The sequence below is a fragment of the Hyperolius riggenbachi genome, chromosome 2, assembly GCF_040937935.1.
Source record: "Hyperolius riggenbachi isolate aHypRig1 chromosome 2, aHypRig1.pri, whole genome shotgun sequence".
Classification (NCBI taxonomy): Eukaryota; Metazoa; Chordata; class Amphibia; order Anura; family Hyperoliidae; genus Hyperolius; species Hyperolius riggenbachi.
Window position 1 is genome coordinate 428,793,232 of NC_090647.1, and position 22,381 is coordinate 428,815,612.

Here is a 22,381-nt window from a genome sequence, read left to right on the forward strand (position 1 = left end):
ATCTTTTACAAGCTGGATAAATCGTCCTCTGAGCTGGCTGGGCTTTCACATACTGAAGAATTACAGACAAAGGCAAAGCTGTTTGCAGGAAGAAACAAGCGGCCTGAAACTTCAGTGCATGAGAACAGGGGGAAAGAAACACACAAATAATCTCTTGAGATTCAAAAGGAAGGCTGTATACAGCCTGCTTGTGTATGAATGTATTTTCTATGTGTGGACATACTGTACATCAACCTACTTCCTGTTTTGGTGGCCATTTTGTTTATAAACAAACTTTTTAAAACTGTTTTAACCACTTTTAATGGGGCGAGGAGCGGCGAAATTGTGTCAGAGGGTAATAGGAGATGTCCCCTAACGCACTGGTATGTTTACTTTTGTGCGATTTTAACAATACAGATTCTCTTTAAGAGGCCTGATGGTGGGACTACATAAGTTATCACAATATGATTCCTTAAATTATGCCAAATGCCAAATTCACATGTGATTTTGTCAACATAATATAATAGAAGATTGTACTGAATACGTGGTTAGTGGATAGTAAATCTCTCCCCTGTGTTTAATATTTAAGTTTGTAAAAGTCTCCTAATCTGCTGCCACTGATATGCTAATATTTACAATAATAAAATCTGGATAGAAGGAAAAAACTAAACTCTTGTTACTGCTGTCAGTGTTCCATTAGGAAAAAAAAATACCGTGCTACCTTTCCTTGGGACCACCATGGCTTAAATGCAAACCCTGGCATCTCTAGGAGCAAGGAATAAGGAGCAGCCATAAAAACCTGATGATAGTTCTACCCAGCACACCCTCCCCAAAATTCTCGACCTATCCTATCACCAATTTCTGTCCAGGAGGAGCTAGGAGGGAGCAACAGCTATTTTTCACTGTGAAACAGAAAGCCTGACCAAGCCCACTTCCTCTCTAAGTTGATGAAAGAAAAACTCTTTGTGCCCAGCACTACAGCTAGAGTATTGCAAAATCTCATATTCTGTTCCTGTTGCCCCTCTTTGATATGTAATAAGGCATTACCATTTCCACACTCTGCCCAGTGTCTTTATAGTAAGGATACCTAAAGGAACAGTGAGAAATGGTTTCTTATTGCAGGTAGTGCAAATAAATGAGATGCATAACTAGGTTTTATAAACACACTATGGCGGGGGGGGGGGGGGAGAGTTTGGTATTATTTAAAATGAACAATTGAGCAGGAAGGTGAATTACAGTTATGCGGGCCGCGCACTATAGCAAAGTGGCTATATTTATTTATTTAGGCACTACATGGTGCGCGCCATGTGCCAAAACGCTCCACCTCGCGTACTTTTTTTAATTTGCACATTTTTTTTATTTTTCTTTAATTTTGGTAGCTAATGGGGAGTGTGAGAGGTCAGGGGTTAATTCTACATGTAAAAATATGTCCTTTATTAAAAAAAATGTAGATGTAATTTTACTTTTTGGCCACAAGATGTCCTCACCGCTCACTTTGTCATGCGTAGTATTAGCACACATAGAGGAAGTGATGCGTGGATGGGTTTAGTTAATATCTGAGCCGTCTAATAGACGGTTGTGGTCATTCACACAGTGACTTAGATCAATGAATGGGAACTGCATTCCCATTCATTGATCTAGCGGCTAGTCTATCAATCGGCAGTAACAAGCTCGGAGGTGAGCGGGAAGGTGCAGCAGGGAGGGATGTAGTAGCTACATCCCTGCACAGAGACATTTTGCTAGGGCATTGTTACTCGTCCCAGGGGAGGGGAAGTGGCTAAACAGGTTGTTTACTTTATACTTTATTTTGGCACAAAAATATGACATTTGAGCTTGCCACGCTGTCAGTTGATTAAGTTCTGTTGCATCACTGCTAGCCTGAACAATATTTTTTACAATAACATGGTGAAATGATTGGATTAGTAGAATTAGTAGAATTAATGTTCTGTTGTTAATTTCCCCAGGGGCAGTCATGTCATCAAACTCCAGGATACAGCGGTTTGAAGTCTTGGCTAATGGCACCTTACACATTCAGAATCTTCAGCTACAGGACCGTGGGCAGTACATGTGTACTGCTCAGAACAAGCATGGCTTTGACAAAATGACTGTCACTTTGGCAGTTGTTGCCCAGCAACCTAAACTTTTATCATCTCGCTACAAGGATATTTTAATATATCTTGGAGATACAATCACAATGGACTGTAATGCCACCGGTATACCTTCTCCTCATATTTCTTGGATATTGCCTGATCGGAGAATACTTCGGACAATTTCTACAGCAGAGTCTCGCATAATGCTTTTTGCTAATGGAAGCCTTATTATTAAGGAGGTTACTTTCCCTGACCGTGGAAGCTACAAATGTGTTGCCAGCAATGTGGCTGGAGCTGATAGTCTAACCGTGAAGCTTCAAGTATCCCCCTTGCCTCCTTTAATTCAACAGGAAAAAGTAGAGAACATTACTTTACCTCAGAGTCACAGCATATTTATTCATTGTTCAGCCAAAGGAGCTCCTCCACCTACTATTCGATGGGTGCTTTCAGATGGAACACAGGTTCGGCCTTCTCAGTTTGCAAATGGAAACCTGTTTGTATTCCCCAATGGAACCCTCTACATAAGGAACAGCTCGCCAAAGGATATTGGAAAGTATGAGTGTATTGCTGCAAATGTTGTTGGTGCAGGGAGGAGAATAGTATATCTGGATGTGAAAAAATATCCATTAAACGCAAAGATTACTGCAAGCTCTCCTCAGAAAACAGACGTGACATATGGTGGAACTCTACGCCTGGACTGCAGTGCAGCAGGGGATCCCTGGCCAAGGATTATGTGGAGACTTCCTTCTAAGCGTCTGGTGGATTCTTTCTTCAGGTAATCACACATTCACCTTGTTGTAACCCTCAGGCAGAACAATTCAATTAATCATCCAGTATCCAGGGTGAAGCCTTTCGACCCACTAGCAGTGCTTTTCTAATGCTGGATACACTCGGTGCATTCCCAAACTCGATGCGCCGCTCGATTCCCGTCGATTTGCATCAACTCGATTATTTCCGGCATGTCCGATTCGCGTTTTGATGGATCGTTAGGTCGATTTGGCATACTTTACATGGAAATCGACCTAACAATCATCGAAATGCACTCGGAAATGCTTGGAGATAATCGAGCGCCCGGAAATCGGGCGGTGCATCGAGTGCGGGAACGCACCGTGTGTACCCAGCATAAGCCTTCTGAGCATTTGAAATGCTCTTGCTAATGTAATGCTATGTGTGTGATCCCACTTGAAGGATGTGATTTAAAAAAAAAATCTACCATAGCATTAAATTAGCAAGAGCTTTTCAAATCACAGGGTCTTAAAAAAACGCTGCTAGTGGGTTCCAGGCTAAAGACTGCAGTGAATAGTGTTATATTTTTTTAATTGCTAACTTCCTGAAGTTTAGACAGTTAAGAGTTGGTCACATGGTTATGATGTACAAAGATATTTTCTAATTACTGTTAATAAAAGTTTTGGAGCACTTTACTGCAGATTTACTGCCAACCTAGCAACCTTTTTCCTCACTTCTGCAGACCTTTCAGATTTTGTTGTTTTGGGATTATTTTCTGTGTGGCTGTGCAAACATGAAAAAAAAACTGTGAGAACTTGATTCTAATGAAGCATGGGAAATGAAGGAGTTAATGAAAAACTGCTGGCACGCAAATGCACAGGAAGGAACCCAAAGCGAGGCTTGGTTGTCTGAATGAAAAGGAGGGAGACCCGTCCCTGCACGCCACCATTGCATAATCACACTGAGGAAGCTCACGTGTTAGTGGGCGTAACGTATGTGAGCGGGGTTTGAATGATGTTGGGGCTGGAGGAATAGCCTGGAACACGCCTCCAGAGCGGAGAGTTTGACTGCGGCGAGCGAGCCCATCTGATACAGGTACCTGTTAGCTGCGGGACGCCGTGGCTGCTTGCACCGATTTCTGGCAAGATCAAGGTAAAAGGACTCCTATGATGCCTGCTGATGCGGAAGTGAAGGTATATGAACTATGCTGAATTAAGTCTGACAATAGGAGGGTGTACACTCTTGAAGCTGTTTAACCACTTGATGACCCAGCCTTTACCCCCCCTTAAGGACCAGCACTGTTTTTTATGATCTGTGCTGGGTGGGCTCTGCAGCCCCCAGCACAGATCAGGTTGCAGGCAGAGGGATCAGATCGCCCCCCCTTTTTTCCCCCCTATGGGGATGATGTGCAGGGGGGGGTCTGATCTCTCCTGCCTGTCTGGGTGTTGCGGGGGGGCACCTCAAAGCCCCCCTCCGCGGCGAAATTCCCCCCTCCCTCTCCTCCCTGTCCCCCGTGGTGATCTGGGCTGCAGAGGATGCTATCCGTCCTGTGCAGCCAGTGACAGGCTGTCCCCTGTCACATAGCGGCGATCCCCGGCCACTGATTGGCCGGGGATCGCCGATCTGCCTTACGGCGCTGCTGCTACTGCAGCGCCGTACAATGTAAACAAAGGAGACAAACGTCTCCTGCGTTTACATTTATTCTGCGAGCCGCGATCAGGATATTCACGGAGACCCGCTCCGTGATCTAACAGGAAACGGCCGCTCGCACGAGTGGCCTTTGCTGATTAATTAAGGAGGCACCTGGCGATGTAGATCTGCGTCGCTGGTCCTCCAGCTACCACTTTGCTGCCGCACGGTATGAGTGTGCGGTCGGCAAGTGGTTAAACCAAGAGAAGAAATCTGCAATTGCATTGCAGGGGCTAGTTAGATATGTCATAGGATAAGCTTTTGGATGCCTTTGATTAATCAAATTAATCCTACATAGACTTTTGTCAGTAACACCTCTTGGGGTGATCTCTACCGTTCATACACACACACACGCTGTGCTAGGATTGGCCAATCCAGTTTTGTGAGTGAATGTGAGGAGAGACTGGCATGAGTGGTTCCAGGAGTACTCCTTGGTGTTTGATGCCCACATTGTGTTTTTAGGAATTCAACTTTTAGGTGGATGAGGGGGTTTATATGAAAATGGCGCCTGTAAAAAAGGGCACCTGGTGGAGCCCATATATACCAATTTCGGCTACAAAAAAAGGCGCCTGGTGTAGCCCATATAAACTTCGGCTACAAAAAAAGGCGCCTGGTGTAGCCCATATAAACTTCGGCTACAAAAAAGGCGCCTGGTGTAGCCCATATCAAAACTCGGGTGCCCTTTTCTACACCTTGTAACCCATATTTCCAGAAATAACATTGATGTCTATGGCGGCGCCCTTTTCATACAGGCATCTCAGGCACCCTTTTCAACCGATACGGGATGAGGGTCACGGGATGTGTTAATTACTATTCCCCCTCCATGCCGCCATGGATAGTGGGGGAATGAAATAATTCGACTTCCAGCGCTTGTAGCCCATATAAAAACTTTGGCTACAAAAAAACTCTGGGATGTGTTAATTACTATTCCCCCTCCATGCCGCCATGGAGAGTGGGGAATGAAATAATTTGGCTTCCAGCGCTTGTAGCCCATATAAAAACTTCGGCTACAATAAAAGGCGCCTGGTGTAGCCCATATAAACTTCAGCTACAAAAAAGGCGCCTGGTATAGCCCATATAAGCTTCGGCTACAAAAAAGGCACCTGGTGTAGCCCATATAAACTTCGGCTACAAAAAAGGCGAATTGTGTAGTCCATATAAACTTCGGCTACAAAAAAGGCGCCTGGTGTAGCCCATATCAAAACTCGGGTGCCCTTTTCTACACCTTGTAACCCATATTTCCAGAAATAACATTGATGTCTATGGCGGCGCCCTTTTCATACAGGCATCTCAGGCACCCTTTTCAACCGATACGGGATGAGGGTCACACAATTTTATCTACTAATAGACTATTTTTGGTATACAGTTCATGGAGTGGTGGTTGTTTGTTTTGTGATACTTCTGGTGGTTTTCAACCAGCCTTCCCCTGTGGTCACTCACAGGGTGAACTCTGCCTCTAGGGACCAGTGCACCAGTTATTGTAATATATTTTTGGCTTTGCAAACACATCTGATAGCAGATGCGAGATATAAAGTTTAATGAGTCACCATTGCTCTGTACGGGAGCAAAATAAAAAAGCATTGGCTCATGCCAGTATGAGGTTTTGCCTTGGTTCAATGTTCAACCTTGATTTTTTTACTTTAACCTATAACATCAAAATAAGAAAACAGAATTTGCAGAAAGTGCTATTTAGAATTATCTATACAGTATATATGCAGTTTGTTTGCACACATCAGTAAGATTATTTGGAATTTAGCTGATGTGTTGTACAGCCTACAGCTGTAAGTCCTCCATCCAGGTCCATATACTGTCGTTGAGTGTCTTTGAGAGTTGGATCCTTTTGTTGGACATATCAGTTAAGTGTTCCCAATTTATTATTATTATTTTATTATTATTTTTTATTTATATAGCGCCAACATCTTACATAGTACGAACAAATTATGGGGAACAAATATACATGAGAAGTAATAGACACTGTACAGTCATGACATTGAATATAATACATACAAATACATACATAGTTGATGTGTACTCCCTGCCCTTGCAAGCTTACCATCTAGAGGGTAGTGGGGGGGAGACAACAGGGAAGGAAACACAGGGGTTAGTGGGTGAGCCAGTGTGCCTTCAGTGCTGCCTCCCAAATGTGGTACACTGGAATAAGATCTAGGCAATTTGGAAACAAGGGCATATCAAGACTCTGTGTGTATCCCCCCCAGCAAACACCCTGCAGACTGGACCCCCTACCCGCAAAAATAACTGTGGTGGGGGGGAATCATTGGGGCTATTGTTACACCCCTGTTTGGAAGCCTGTTTAGTTGGTAAAGGCATTCTTCTGTCAGTGCCATTATAATGTTGGTACTTCACTGCAAACTGAACCCTTGTGAGCATTGTTGTAGTCACCACTTTACCTGCTCCGGAGTACAATCACAACAGGGTGTAGTGCACATTCATTTATGACACACATCTTAAAATCCCCATCATGTGGTAACGCTGCCAGCCTTAATCCAGTAGCCAGTAATCCAGTAGCCAATGATCTTGCCTTGTTTATTTGAGTTTGTTGGTGGTTTTACAGCAGGCACAGAATCAATAAGGGTGGTGCGGCTCCATTTGTTAGTTTTTATCTTGCCTTCTTGATAAATTTCATTTTTTTACCTTAACAGCAATTGCTATATTGGCAACGTGCTGACTTACAGTATATACATACATTTAAAAATGGCCGCCAAGGGAATTTAGCCACCAGAGATAGCTGCAAGTAGAATTTTGGTAAATTTCTGCTATTCTCCTATGAATTAGTAAGTAATCTTTACTGATATAGCCTAACCTGAGCTATATGAGCCTTGACTCTCAATGCCTAACCTTAACCGACACTTCTGTCGCTGCTTAGCCCTAACAAACCTCCACCAATGCCTAACTCTAACCATCATCCCCAGTGATGCTAGCCCTAATCAACCCCCCTCTTGATACTTAACCCTTACCAAACCTCGACACAATATCCACTGATATTGAACACTAACCTGCCATCCCAGCCGCAATCCACGCGGATGTAACCATCGCCTTTATGCTAATAAATGGACCTGGCAGCCTAATCCCAATATTTATTGGGAGCCATTGCCCCCCAAATTACCCCCCTGGGTGCTGTGATGTCTGCAATTAACATTGCAGTCTATGTGGCACCCATTAAATTAACTGCTTTACAATCAGCTGCTGAAGGAGCACCATGTAAAAAAGGTTGTGTGCCAAGATCCCTACCCCAGTATCTCAAGGGGTACAACATAAGTCCAGGAACAACAAATTGGTCAGCACCACTATAAGTAATAAAGCTCTTTTATTGCATCAGTGACAGACCTCTGTTTCGGTCATAGTAGCCCTTTATCAAACTGCATCAGCCATATGACATACAACATATACAATCCACCTTTAAATATATCAACCCCAAGAAATGTGCTCAATCCGCAATGAACCTGGCACTGATCCAATGTTTGTCATGACTGATGAGCCTTTTTTTTGGCTTTTTATAAGGAAAGTACTATGCATATGATGCATAAATTGTTTGTGTGCAATGTGAGACTTAAGAAATCACAAAAAATCATTGTACTTTTTAGCTCCTTCATTCACCTTGCAAGCTGAATAAACAAAAAGTTAGAGATAGTGAGTGAAAAGTGCCACTTAAAATGCCACTTGCCTGCCCATGTTGCTGATCTTTCTCACATCACTAGTGTGTGAATCACACCCCTGAAACAAGCCAGTGTTTAGTTTTGTATATGTTTAGTCAAAGCAAGTTATCTGCATGCATGTTCTGGAACTGTGGCTCAAAAATATTGGAATCAAAGGATCAAGCAGAACAGCTAGTACATAAACATTTTTTTAAAGTAAAGTAAATATGACAGCTTTGATATCTCTCTCACTACAGTATCACTTTTAGGACAAGGATCTCTTTCCAAGTCATGATACAGTATAAAGATATTCTATAACCAGTGAGTGGAAAAGGGAATAGATAAATAATGATTTATTCCAACTGAGGCAATAGCAATCTCCAAACATAGCAGATCCACAAAGAAACTCTGCAACAACCTAATAACATCTCTCTCAAAGCAGGTAATTTGGATGCCATTACCAACCCAGAAATTGGGCACTGCTATAGGTGCCAATATTAAATTGTGAAATTACCGGCTGCTAATTTTAGCTCTGAGAGTTTGGTAGCAGTGTGAAGATTCAGTACCCAAACTAACATATGCATTTAAAAGCACGCCATCTCGCTCCTTCCCCTTACATAGTTCCCAGTTTTAAATTTCAGGAAATGTTTACCCTAACCTAGTTATTGTCTATCATTTACCCTAACCTATTTTAAAGTTATTGTCGGAGGTATCTAAACAGAGCTACAAACACAATGCATACTTTCACTGTTACCATTTATCTGGAGTAACAATAGTAAAAAGAACTCAATAACAAGATTAAATAATAATAATAATAATAATAATAAATAACAGCTTGGTATAATATGGTGTTTCCTAGTCAAAGTAGTAATTTAAACAGGAAAATAAACGGGACAGTATAACGTAAGAGGAGGATAATAATCCATTAAGTCCATCAAGAAGCAATGGATACCATATGTAAAAATCTAAAAATACATAGGGCTCGATTCACAAAGCGGTGATAACCCAGTTAAAGACTTTAGGCATGATAACCATTGCACCACGCTGGTGAAAAGCCAGTTTAGGTGTGATAAGTTTAGGCATGATAAGTTTAGGTGTGATAAGTTTAGGCATGATAAGTTTAGATAAGTTTAGATCGCTTGAAAAGTCCCGCACGCAAAGCAGCGCCATTAAACTTTATACGAAGTGCACCAGACTTTGCTAGCGTAAAACTTTTGATCAGCTGTGCACTGCGTTGCTAACGCAGTTGGCGCTTAAACTTATCATGCCTAAACTTATCACACCTAAACTTATCATGCCTAAACTTATCACACCTAAACTTATCACACCTAAACTTATCATGCCTAAACAGAGTTTAGGCGTGATAAAGGGCTTTTCACCAGCGTGCTAACTGTTAGCACCGCTTTGTGAATCAGGCCCCTAGTTGAAAGTCATGCATGAACAGTAAAGGATATCAAAACAAGGAAGAACATTGCAGTTGAACTCAGTGGCAGGATCTTCTAAGACAGTCAAAAAATCTCAGATGTATGACTCATAGGCCCATATGCAGTTATTTTTTTTCTCCTTAGTTTTCTCCTATTTCATATTTTCACACCTTGGGCTCGATTCACAAAGCGGTGCTAACCCAGTTAGAGACTTTAGGCGTGATAACCATTGCACCACGCTGGTGAAAAGCCAGTTTAGGCGTGATAAGTTTAGGTGTGATAAGTTTAGGTGTGATAAGTTTAGGCATGCTAAGTTTAGATAAGTGTAGATAGCGTGCAAAGTCCCGCATGCAAAGCAGCGCCATTAAACTCTATGCGAAGTGCACCAGACTTTGCTAGCGCAAAACTTTTGATCAGCTGTGCACTGCGGTGCTAACGCAGCTGGTGCTTAAACTTATCATACCTAAACTTATCACACCTAAACTTATCATGCCTAAACTTATCACACCTAAACTTATCACACCTAAACTTATCATGCCTAAACTGAGTTTAGGCGTGATAAAGGGCTTTTCACCAGCGTGCTAACTGTTAGCACCGCTTTGTCAATCAGGCCCCTTGTCAATAAAATGCATTTGAAACCACAACAAACAAGAACATATTAAAAATATTTTTTAAAGGATACATCCAGGCATTTTAAAATATAAAATGTCACTTACCTGGGACTTCCTCCAGCCCCTGGCAGCCATCCTGTGCCCTCTCCGCAGCTGTGGTGGCTCCCAGTGTCCTCCGCTGCAGAAGCCAGCCTCGCCTGGTTGGCTTCTTGTGCGCTCCATGGCGCAGGTCACGTGGTATGGCCGACATCATAAGAATTGTGCTGCGCAGGCACAGAACTACTGCGCCTGCACATTACAGTCCTGATGACGTCGGCCAGACCGCATGACCCGCGCTGTGGAGCGCACAAGAATCCGACCCCTGTAGTGGAGGACACCGGGAGTCACCGGAGCTGCGGCGAGGGCACACTCCAGGGGCTGGAGGAAGCCCCAGGTAAGTGGAATTTTATTTTTTAAAATGCCTGGGCGTATCCTTTAAGGCAGTTTTTCAGCTACTTTTCGGTACTTTTTCAATTGCAAAGCACTGAAAAGTTATTTTAAAGAGGAGATGAAAAATTAGCTCCTAGGGAAAACTCAGGACAGGAGACAAAGTTATCTGAATAAGAGCCAGACTTAAATATGCTACTGGTTGATTTCATAATAAAAAATAGATTGATTGATATTTAAAGATGATTTTCTTTTTTGGCTTTTAATTGACAAATATATTATTTTTTCCTCACAGTTTTGACTCAAGAATCAAGACCTTTGCAAATGGAACTCTTATCATCTACTCTGTCACAGAAAAAGATGCTGGAGATTATTTGTGTATGGCAAGAAACAAGCTTGGAGACGACTATGTGGTACTTAAAGTAAATGTCATGATGAAGGCTGCCAAGATACAATATAAAAATGATGCTGACCATAAAGTCCTGTTTGGAGGAGACCTAAAGGTTGATTGTGTTGCCACCGGTGTTCCAAATCCTGAAATTTCATGGAGCCTTCCAGATGGCAGCATGGTAAATAATGTCATGCAGTCAGATGACAGTGGAGGAAGAACACGAAGATATGTTGTGTTCAATAATGGGACACTATACTTCAATGAAGTTGGAATGAAAGAGGAAGGTGATTATACATGTTACGCTATTAACCAGATGGGACAAGACGAGATGCGTGTGAGTGTTAAAATAGTGGCAGAAAAGCCATCCATAAAGAACAAAACCTATTCCATTATCAATGTGCCTTACGGGGATGTTGTTACTCTTTCATGTGAAGCCAAAGGAGAGCCTGTCCCAAAAATAACATGGTTTTCACCAGCCAATCGGCCAATACCTACATCATCAGACAAGTATCAAATTTACCAAGATGGTAATCTTCTAATTCAGAAAGCTCAGCGATCGGATAGTGGAAATTACACTTGCCTTGCACAGAACAGTGGTGGGGAAGACAAAAAGGTTGTTCAAATTCAAGTTAATGTACTCCCTCCCAAAATCAATGGTTATTCTGATAAAATAATAACAATAAAAGAATCAGCAATGAAAGACACACGCTTGCTTATAGATTGTAAAGCTGAAGGTATCCCATCACCACGTGTTATGTGGGCTTTTCCTGAAGGAGTAATCCTTCCGGCTCCCTACTACGGAAACAGAATTACAGTTCACCGAAATGGAACCCTCGATATCAAAATTCTGAGGAAAACAGATTCTGTACAATTAGTCTGCATTGCAAGGAATGAAGGAGGGGAAGCAAAACTAATTGCACAATTGACAGTCACCGAACCAGCAGTAAAACCTCAGTTTGCCAATGACAATGAAAATGTACTTGTGGCTGAGGGTCAGGTTGCCAAGCTTAACTGCTCAGCTGTAGGGATACCACAACCTGACCTGATATGGATTCTTCCAAATAATACAGAGATTCATAGTGGCAATCACCTCCACAGGATGTTTCACAAGCAGGATGGTACACTGCACATTGGATCTGTATCTCTTACTGATGCTGGGGCCTATCGCTGCAGAGCTGTGAATTTAGCTGGATCCACAGATAGACTGGTCACATTGCAGATTGGTCGAAAACCACAAATGAGCAATAATTATAATAACTTAGTAAGCATAATCAATGGAGAAACTTTACAACTTCATTGCAGCACACAGGGAGCACAAAGACCCCTTATTTCTTGGACACTTCCAAATGGAATAGTCATAGATGGTCCTCAGGTTAAAGGTCGTATATCTCTCTTGCCAAATGGCACCCTTGTTGTGAAGGACACTTCGGTCTACGACAGAGGAAGTTACCAATGTAAAGCCACCACACAATATGGTTCTTCCACAATGAATGTTCCTGTCATAGTGATAGCATATCCACCTCGTATAACTTCCAGCCCCGCCCCTGTGATATATGCAAGACCAGGAAGCTCCATTCAACTGAACTGCATGTCAATAGGAATCCCAAAAGCCGAAATAATGTGGGAGCTTCCAGATAAATCTCACTTGACTGCCGGAGCACAATCTCGCTTGTATGGAAACAAATTTCTTCATCCTCAGGGGACTCTAGTGGTACAACACTCGTCAAAGAGAGATGCAGGATATTATAAATGCACAGCTAAAAACATATTAGGCAGTGACACAAAATCAACTTACATACATGTATATTAATACACAGAGAAGCAACTGAACAGGTTAAATGCCCGTGACTGCCGTACAAGTGCAACATATACTGTATCATTAGTTGCAATAGTTCATCTTTAATAATTTTTAAAGACAAAGGATATTGTTCAGTCAGTAACCTATGCAATTTCATGAATGCAAGAAGGCATAAACTAACCAAACCAAAGCTATAGATGCATATTAGATCTATAGGCTACAGTTTGTACACAAAGGTGTTTTATTTCTCCTGTTCTAGTATTCTATCACTGTTAGTGGTGAGTGTGAGCAGTGTTTTATCATACTCAATTTGAAGGATAGTCAACAATTAGTACAAAGAGTTCTGAATGGCTTTTTTACTTTGAATATAATATCCAGTACAAAGAGTCATATTCACTAAATATCTAAGAAGTTTTAATGTGCAGAGAGTGCATAGCAATTCTACTGTTACTTACCTTGACTAAGTAGCCGGCGTGTGCTTCATAGTCCCTAGGTGTTACATGTTTTACTAGGGTAATGGGCATTATGCTACTTGTAAAGTGTGCATTATCTTATTAAATCATGCAATACCTAGATAAGGTGGGATGAGCTAATTGTGCAACATAATGGTAAAATTGCTGAGAGCTCCCTGGGCACAGAAACTTTTCCGATATCTATTGAATATGGCCAAATTTTCTGTCCCAAAATGCTCTACCGCCTAACCAGTCAATTAAAGTATAATCTCCACTGAATTCTCCTCTCATTTTACTGGAGTTTAGTTGGCGAAGGCATCAGAAATAAACATTCCATACAGAAGATATCGGCATTCACCAGAACATATCGGCAATGCTGGATGAAGCAGAGCCAAACCAGAAGCTCTTCATTAAATTTTGCCAACTCTTTATAAATCTTCCTCAACACATATCTGCATTGGTTAGACTAGAGCATAATACATATAGAGTTCTGCTGCACTGGAGATGATTGGAAAATATATGTGGTCCTAAGTGCAGTTTTCTCAACCCTCATCCAGGCTGATACATGACCATAATGGCAGCTGCTGAAAGGCTTCTGCATTAACAGTTGCAATTGAAAGCTTGCCCTTGAAATAAGACTTAAAGGAAAACTATCACAAATTTTAACATTTAAAAATACTTATATATAAATTTACATTTTATTCAGCATTATATGCACTAAAAATTATTTTTTTTTCTATGTTACTGCCATTTACAGTAAGCAGTAAAAACAGATCTGTAATGTTTTGGACTAGTCCATCTATTTATAGGGGATTCTCGGTTATTTATTTCTTTATTTATAAAAGAACTTGGAGAACTGCAGTTGCTCAGTCCAACTGTTAAAGTCAATTTTGAAGGAGTAGGGAAGCTATCTTACATCTTTGTATAGATAATTTCCAAGGAGTGCTTTTGTAAATAATAAAGGTAATCCCGTGAGGAGATGAACTAGTCTAAAATCTGTCAGATCTGTCAGCCTTCTACTACTTACTGCAAGTGACAGCAAAATAAGGGGGGAAAGCATTTTAAAGTGCATTTTACTCTGGGACAATTGTACAGTTCATATGTAGGTATTTTACATTTTTTTTTCATGATAGTTGTCCTTTAAGGAAAGCTTGGAGTTATTCTGAAATGCAATGGACTTTTGCCTGTGGATGCAATCGTAACCGCTAACTCCCTTATCTTTCAGCAGCCTTTGGTATTGTACCATTTGAGGTGAGCATAGCACTCTTGTCATCTAATAACAGGAAGGCTTTAATAAATCAAGGCCAAGATCATAGGTTTACTTTGGTTTACCAGCAATCTCCAGTATGTTGAGGTCAAATCAGAAAGAAAGTTTAGCAATTATTAACAAAGAAAAAGAAAAGCACCATTGTGTACAATTCTTTATATGAATATCTGCATTATTTAATGTTTTGAAATGATACAGTATCACATGGACTTAAGCTGCACCTTACTACCAAAGAAGTATTAATAGTATTCACTTGGGACAGTGATAGGTGTTCTAATGCTTGTTTGAAGATGTTCTGATACCACTATTCTAGAAATTTAAATTATCACCAAAATACAAGGTGCTTCTACCAAACAGTAACAATATACTGTGGACAGTTCAAAATCATTTCTATTGTAAACGTATGTGTTCTTAAGGAAGCAGTTTGCATTTTTTGCTATAGTTTTTTGTTGTTTTCTTTCTAACGAGCCTTATATGCGCATCCATATACTGGATAGCTCTTTCCCCATCAAGTACAAAGTCAACGTACTTCAGCTCAGAAGTGAACTTTTAGAAATATGAACTTGTTAATATGCAACAGGAAAATCTGTCCACATGTCATGCTTTTTGCATATGTTTATATTAGTAATGTAACCATGAGACACAAATTAGTACAATCCATGTCTCATTTTTGATAAATTATTGGTCTTTAAAAGACTTTGATACAAAATTGTGTTTATATTATTATGATCCTTGTACTGTACATTTTATAATAAATATTATTTTCCAAACACATTAGAGTTTGTTTATGCAGTGCAATCCTAAATAAGAAATATGGATTCTTCCTGCATCCTCTTAAAGTGGAAGGCCATCTGTAAGTAACAGGCCTCATATAATGTAAACAGGTAGATTTGCGCCCACTCAATATAAAATGAATTCAATTGGCTGCAGTGATAAATGGGGTTACTCACACCCCCACCATTCAAGCATTCATAAAGTTTTAAAAATCACTCATGCGCCTATATATACCACCACATATACAGTTTTATTCAATTCATAAATTCAAATTCATATATATTACATTAATATGCAAGCAAACACTAGCCAACTTTCTCAGTCCCACCTCCCTATGGTAAACAGTCTGGCACACGCCACAACATATACCTATAGATTGATTCGCTGAGTAAACTTCGTTTTCTAGCATAAAATTGCACCAATCCCTATAGCACCTTTCCAATGTTAAAAAGTGTTTTTGCACCTTAAAAATGGCAATAATAGCCTTTCTTGTTCAAAAATCAATAAAATAAAAATAAAAATAACGTCCTGTGAGCTCACAAAGGTATAATTCATAAATCCAACAGGAAAAAGTTCATGTTAAATAGCTTGGATCTCGTCTTGCAAAGCTTTAGGCATACAATTTCATATACATCCACCAGGAGTAAAGTGGCTAATTCCGCATTCCTTGGTATGCAAATTAGATCTTGCAGGATTTTGTATAAGCAGATTGCATTTGCACAGACCTCTAGAAACAAATAGCGTCCTGCAGAACTTTACAAAAGCAGAACTTTTCAAAAACAGATAATGTCCTGGCTAATTCCGCATTCCTTGGTATGCAAATTAGATCTTGCAGGATTTATATAGGCAGATTGCATTTGCACAGACCTCTAGAAACAAATAGCATCCTGCAGAACTTTACAAAAGCAGAACTTTTCAAAACTTTTCAAAAACAGATAACGTCCTGCAGACTTTTCAAACTTCCATTTCTTTGCATAACATTCAAGCAAAATAGCGTGCTGCGGGTCCAAAGGACAGTTCAAATAACTCACGCAGCTTAAGGGGTAGATAACTGATTCCTTTATGCTTACGGTTCCGTTATGTCTTCTGGCAGCATGAGCCCCGGCCGGTGGCTCCCGTGTTAACCTGACGTCTGCCGCGGATGTTAAGCACTTTGCTGAAAAATCGTTCCTCAGATTTAATCTGGAACTGTAGAGGTGACGTCACCACTCCGACAACCCAGGCATTGGGTTGTCGGAGTGGTGACGTCACCTCTACAGTTCCAGATTGAATCTGAGGAACGATTTTTCAGCAAAGTGCTTAACATCCGCGGCAGACGTCAGGTTAACACGGGAGCCACCGGCCGGGGCTCATGCTGCCAGAAGACATAGCGGAACCGTAAGCATAAAGGAATCAGTTATCTACCCCTTAAGCTGCGTGAGTTATTTGAACTGTCCTTTGGACCCGCAGCACGCTATTTTGCTTGAATGTTATGCAAAGAAATGGAAGTTTGAAAAGTCTGCAGGACGTTATCTGTTTTTGAAAAGTTTTGAAAAGTTCTGCTTTTGTAAAGTTCTGCAGGACGCTATTTGTTTCTAGAGGTCTGTGCAAATGCAATCTGCCTATATAAAATCCTGCAAGATCTAATTTGCATACCAAGGAATGCGGAATTAGCCAGGACATTATCTGTTTTTGAAAAGTTCTGCTTTTGTAAAGTTCTGCAGGACGCTATTTGTTTCTAGAGGTCTGTGCAAATGCAATCTGCTTATACAAAATCCTGCAAGATCTAATTTGCATACCAAGGAATGCGGAATTAGCCACTTTACTCCTGGTGGATGTATATGAAATTGTATGCCTAAAGCTTTGCAAGACGAGATCCAAGCTATTTAACATGAACTTTTTCCTGTTGGATTTATGAATTATACCTTTGTGAGCTCACAGGACGTTATTTTTATTTTTATTTTATTGATTTTTGAACAAGAAAGGCTATTATTGCCATTTTTAAGGTGCAAAAACACTTTTTAACATTGGAAAGGTGCTATAGGGATTGGTGCAATTTTATGCTAGAAAACGAAGTTTACTCAGCGAATCAATCTATAGGTATATGTTGTGGCGTGTGCCAGACTGTTTACCATAGGGAGGTGGGACTGAGAAAGTTGGCTAGTGTTTGCTTGCATATTAATGTAATATATATGAATTTGAATTTATGAATTGAATAAAACTGTATATGTGGTGGTATATATAGGCGCATGAGTGATTTTTAAAACTTTATGAAGGCCTCATATAATTACTACAGAATGCCTTCACACCCATTGAGTTTTCTGTGATAGCAGAGGATATTTTTTTGTAATGCTGATCAGAAAAAAATACACTCTTTTATACGGTAGATCCATTGGTGTCTGGAGGGTCCAAATTCTGGTTAGTCTACACCCTAGGTTCTCAACATGCGGTACGCGTACCCCAGGGGGTACTTCTGATGGTTCCAGGGGGTACTCGGGCTTTATACACTTAACCAAGAATAACCAATTTAGAGTTTTAGAAAATTATAAATCTTATTTAAACAAAACCAAATTAGTAGTTTAGCTAATTAAAAACAATAGTAAATACTTGGAAGTTGTTTAGAACCATTATCATGCACTACGATTCAATATATATTTGTTGAGGGGTACTTGTCATAATGGTTACTATGCTAGGGGGTACTTGGTGAGTACACGGGTTTTAAAGGGGGTACATACCAATAAAATGTTGAGAAACACTGGTCTACACCATGTAGACCAGAGACGGCTTAGGTCTAGTTCCCATAGATTGTCAAGCTGCACTGTTATTAAAGAACAACTGAAGTGAGAAGGATATGGAGGCTGTCATATTTATTTCCTTATAAGCAATACCAGTTGCCTGGCAGCCCTGCTGATCCTCTGCCTCTAATACTTGTAGCCATAGACCCTGAACAAGCATATGCAGATCAGATGTTTCTGATATTATTGTCAGATCTCACATAGTTAGCTGCATGCTTGTTTCTGCTGTTATTCAGACACTACTGCAGCCACATAGACCAGCAGGGCTGCCAGGCAACTGGTATTGATTAAAAGGAAATAAATATACAGCCTCCATATTTTTCTCACATCAGTTGTCCTTTAGGTAGCTACCAAACAGTTCTTTCACCCCTATTTCTGAGGTCCGCTGTCATTTGTTTGCTGTATAATGATGGCATCCCGAAACTATTTTGATGCTACCACTTGACATGTGGTTATTAGGCCTCTTGCACACTGCAAGCAATTCAGATTCAGATTCCGCTTTTTAATCTGTTTTTACTTCCGATTCAGATTCAGATTTGCAGTTTGCTCCCTGCACACTGCAAATCTGAATCTGAATCGGAGGTAAAAACTGATTAAAAAGCGGAATCTGAATCTGAATTGCTTGCAGTGTGCAAGAGGCCAAAAAGAGACTCTGAAGCAAGAATAAATCTCGCTTCAGAGCTCATATTTACCGCCGCAATAGCGCCGCTAAACGGGGGTCCCTTGACCCCCAAACCCCCCACTGCGACACTTGGTCGCAGACTTGGTCGCTCCTGGAGGCAGGGCTAACGGCTGCAGCCCTGCCTCCAGTCGCGTCTATCAGCCGCGCATCGCCGCCTCTCCCCCGCCCCTCTCAGTGAAGGAAGACTGAGAGGGGCGGGGGAGAGGCGGAGATACGCGCTGACAGACGCGCGTGGGGCAGGGCTGCGGCGGTTAGCCCTGCCCCAACCAGGAAGCGCTCCGCCGCATTACGGAGGGGGATTTGGGGGTGAAGGGACCCCCGTTAAGCCGCGCTATAGCGGCGTTTTAGCAGGGGCACACATGCCCCTGCTAACTCAGTCTCTCTTTAAGTACATGGTTATTGAGCAGTTTATCAATATTGCAATTTATAACTGATGACCAGTTGCTGTTGGCTTAGATGTACATAACAACACTGTTCAAATGGTATTATACCATGATCCACAAGCACCACCAGCCACCAGCCACCAGTACGCTATGAGCAGCTTACAAACAAACACAGAACTCCTGGCAGACTCAAAGTGCCAGAGCTGTAGCCAGTAGGGCGCACTCTATAGGCAGTAGCAGTGCAAGGTCTCCTACTAAATAGGTGCTGGCTTACTGAACAGGCAGAGTCAAGATTCAAACTCAGGTCGCCTGTGTCAGAGGCAGGGCCCTTAACCATTACACTATCCAGCCACCGCTACAAACGTTAACTATTAAATACAAATATTTGTATTTAATATTAAATACAAATATTAAACCCACTGCTGTCAAACATTCATATGAACTAGTCCTTATGCCTGGTACACACCATACAATTTCCCATCAGATTTTGGGCAAACTGATAATTTCCAACAGGTCCAATTTAATTTCCTATCTTTTTTTTTTCTGCTCGATTTTGTACAGAAGTGATTGGAAAATCAATCATAAAAACAATCAGAAATCAGATGGGACTTGACGGAAAATATTGATTCGACCCAAAATCTGACAGGAAATTGCATGGTGTGTAGCAGGCGTTAGGCATATGTGAAGAGCAGAGCCTACTTCCTAGGGAGTGAGGGGATTTCAATGACAGGCAGATTCCATTGTTGTGCAGATATTATTGACAAGCAGAACCTACAGACAGCCAGATACCATTCATGCAAATTCTACTGCAAGCCAGATTCCCCTGAAATTCACTGGACAAGCTGACTACTAATAGTCAGACCACTACAGGCAGACCACTAGCAGACACAGAGGCAGACAGGCTGCACAGCAGAACTGAGAAGATTACATGCTCTTAGTCATTTCCATTTCCACCCCACATCATTGGCTATGCATGGTTTGAGATTTATTTCATTTATCGTAAGTTGCAGGTGGCATGCACTGTGCCCCTCCTCCTCCAACTGTGTCTAATTAATGGAGACACTCCTTCTTATTCATGAACCTGATGAAAGCCCAAAACAGTCAGAAATACTGTAACTGTGAGAGTTGAGTTTCAGAGCTCAGTAAAATTAAGCCATAAATAGTGGTGTAGCTAGAAACGTTTGGTCCTTGCTGCAAGGCGTACCTTAGACCAAGGTTTACAACCTGTGGTACGCGTACCACCGGTGGTACTTTGCTGTTGACCAGGTGGTACACACCAGGTTTGCCTGCCACTTTATTGCCCGCATGCCACTTGTCCTGGTCCTGCCCTGGCTCCAAAAAGTTTGGCTCCTCCTCCCTCTCTCCTTGCTGTGCTGCTGTGCGGCATACTTCCGACCTCAGATCTGTGGGGAAGAGACAGCCAGGCGAACGGTGCACAATGATGGTGCAGATACAGAAAGTGACTTCCTGTATTTGTATACACACCGTCACCGTGCACCATTTGCCTGGCTGTCTCTTCACTGCGGCTGGCTTACCACTGATCTGAGGTGTGAACTATATCGCAGGGCAGCACAGCAAGTAGTGAGCAAGGGGGAGCCGAACTTTGTGGTGAGTCACTGCCTAGCTTGCAGCTCTCTGGTGGTTGGGCCAGGGTACCTATAATTAACCACTTTACCCCCGCGCGTACGGATTTCTCCGCCCCTTTTTCCATCCTTTCACCCCCAGGGACGGAGAAATCCGTACTCTGCGCACTCCCGCCGCTGTCCGCGCTCCCGCTTGTAAACACGCCGCCCGCCGCTAGTAAACACGCCGCCGCCCGCTCGCCCGGAGATCAATGAACGGGAAAATCCATTCCCGTTCGTTGATCTCAGCCCCGCAATGACCTGCTGCCGCTCGGCTGAGCAGCGCGATCATTGTGAAAAATAACAAAGTCCCAGCCTCTTTCTACTTCCTGCAAGCGTCCGGAAGGACGCTTGCAGGTCGCCTGAAACTAATTTGTAATGTTGCCATCTTGTGGCCAAATAGTAAAACTACACCCTAACCATTTTTTACACACAAATAAACTTGTTTTACACAAAAAATTAACTCCTTACCTCCCACACTCCCCATTTTTTTTTTTTTGTAATAAAAAAAAAAAAAATAATTTACAATTTAAAAAAAATACATAAATAGTTACCTTAGGGACTGAACTTTTTAAATATTTATGTCAAGAGGGTATAACACTGTTACTTTATAAACTATGGGCTTGTAATTAGGGATGGACGCAAAACTGAAAAAATGCACCTTTATTTCCAACTAAAATATTGGCGGCAAACATTGTGATAGGGACATAATTTAAACGGTTTTATAACTGGGATAAATAGGCATATACATTTAATGGGTTTTAATTACAGTAGCATGCATTATTTAAAAACTATAAAGGCCGAAAACTGAAAAATAATAAATTTTTTCCCACATTTTTTCCTATTTTCCCATTAAAACACATTTAGAATAAAATTATTCTTGGCATAATGTCCCACCTAAAGAAAGCCTAATTGGTGGCGAAAAAAACAAGATATAGTTCATTTCATTGCGATAAGTAATGATAAAATTATAGACGAATGAATGGAAGGAGCGCTGAAAGGTGAAAATTGCTCTGGTGGTCAGGGGGTAAAACCCCTCAGTTGGGAAGTGGTTAAGCGGGGGAGGGGGGCAAGCGCTGTAATAACAGCGCAGGAGATTTGGGTGCAGCCAGCGCCATCATAGGCTGTAATAGGAATTACGGCTATAGTGGCGCACAGTCAGTAACCTCGGCGCCATCAGAAGATGGAGCTGAAGTTGCTTTTAAAACACTGTAATGTGGCTTCCAGCAATAGCCGTATACCAGCTGTATCTTGCGCCCAATTCTCCCGTCGGCCAGTTCATATGTATGCAGTGGAGGGGTGGGGGGGGGGAGAGAGGAACTTGCAAGGCTACCTATATTGGCAATCTACCTACAGATTGCCAATACTGACAATCTGTCTGATAGCAATCTAATATGTAATTTTCCCCACCAATGCCTCCTATTTTTCCCCTCCCATATGCCCTCTTTTCTTAATGTACTTGTAAGAAAAAAGTGCCTAGGGGGTACTTACCTCAGGGAAGGGGAGGCCTTTGTATCCTAAAGAGGTTTTCCCCCTCCTCCTCAGTAGAGGGGATCCAGCTCTGGGAGCCCCAATGTTCTCCTTGTCGGTGTGTGCGCATGCGCAGTAGCTGCTCTTCATTCAGGCTCCAGCAGAAATGG

General features: G+C 41.6%; 1 protein-coding gene across 3 annotated transcripts in view; it reads left to right on the plus strand.

The window, feature by feature from the left end:
* The window catches only part of MXRA5 (matrix remodeling associated 5), an 86,562-nt gene extending 71,333 nt beyond the window's left edge, over positions 1-15,229 (plus strand). For all 3 annotated transcript variants that reach the window (XM_068269917.1, XM_068269918.1, XM_068269919.1), the window contains exons 6-7: positions 1,944-2,844; positions 10,894-15,229. In XM_068269917.1, the coding sequence (XP_068126018.1) occupies positions 1,944-2,844; positions 10,894-12,799 (2,807 nt within the window). In that variant the 3' untranslated portion in view covers positions 12,800-15,229. The remainder of the gene's footprint in view (positions 1-1,943; positions 2,845-10,893) is intronic.
* The last annotated feature ends 7,152 nt before the right edge of the window (positions 15,230-22,381 follow it).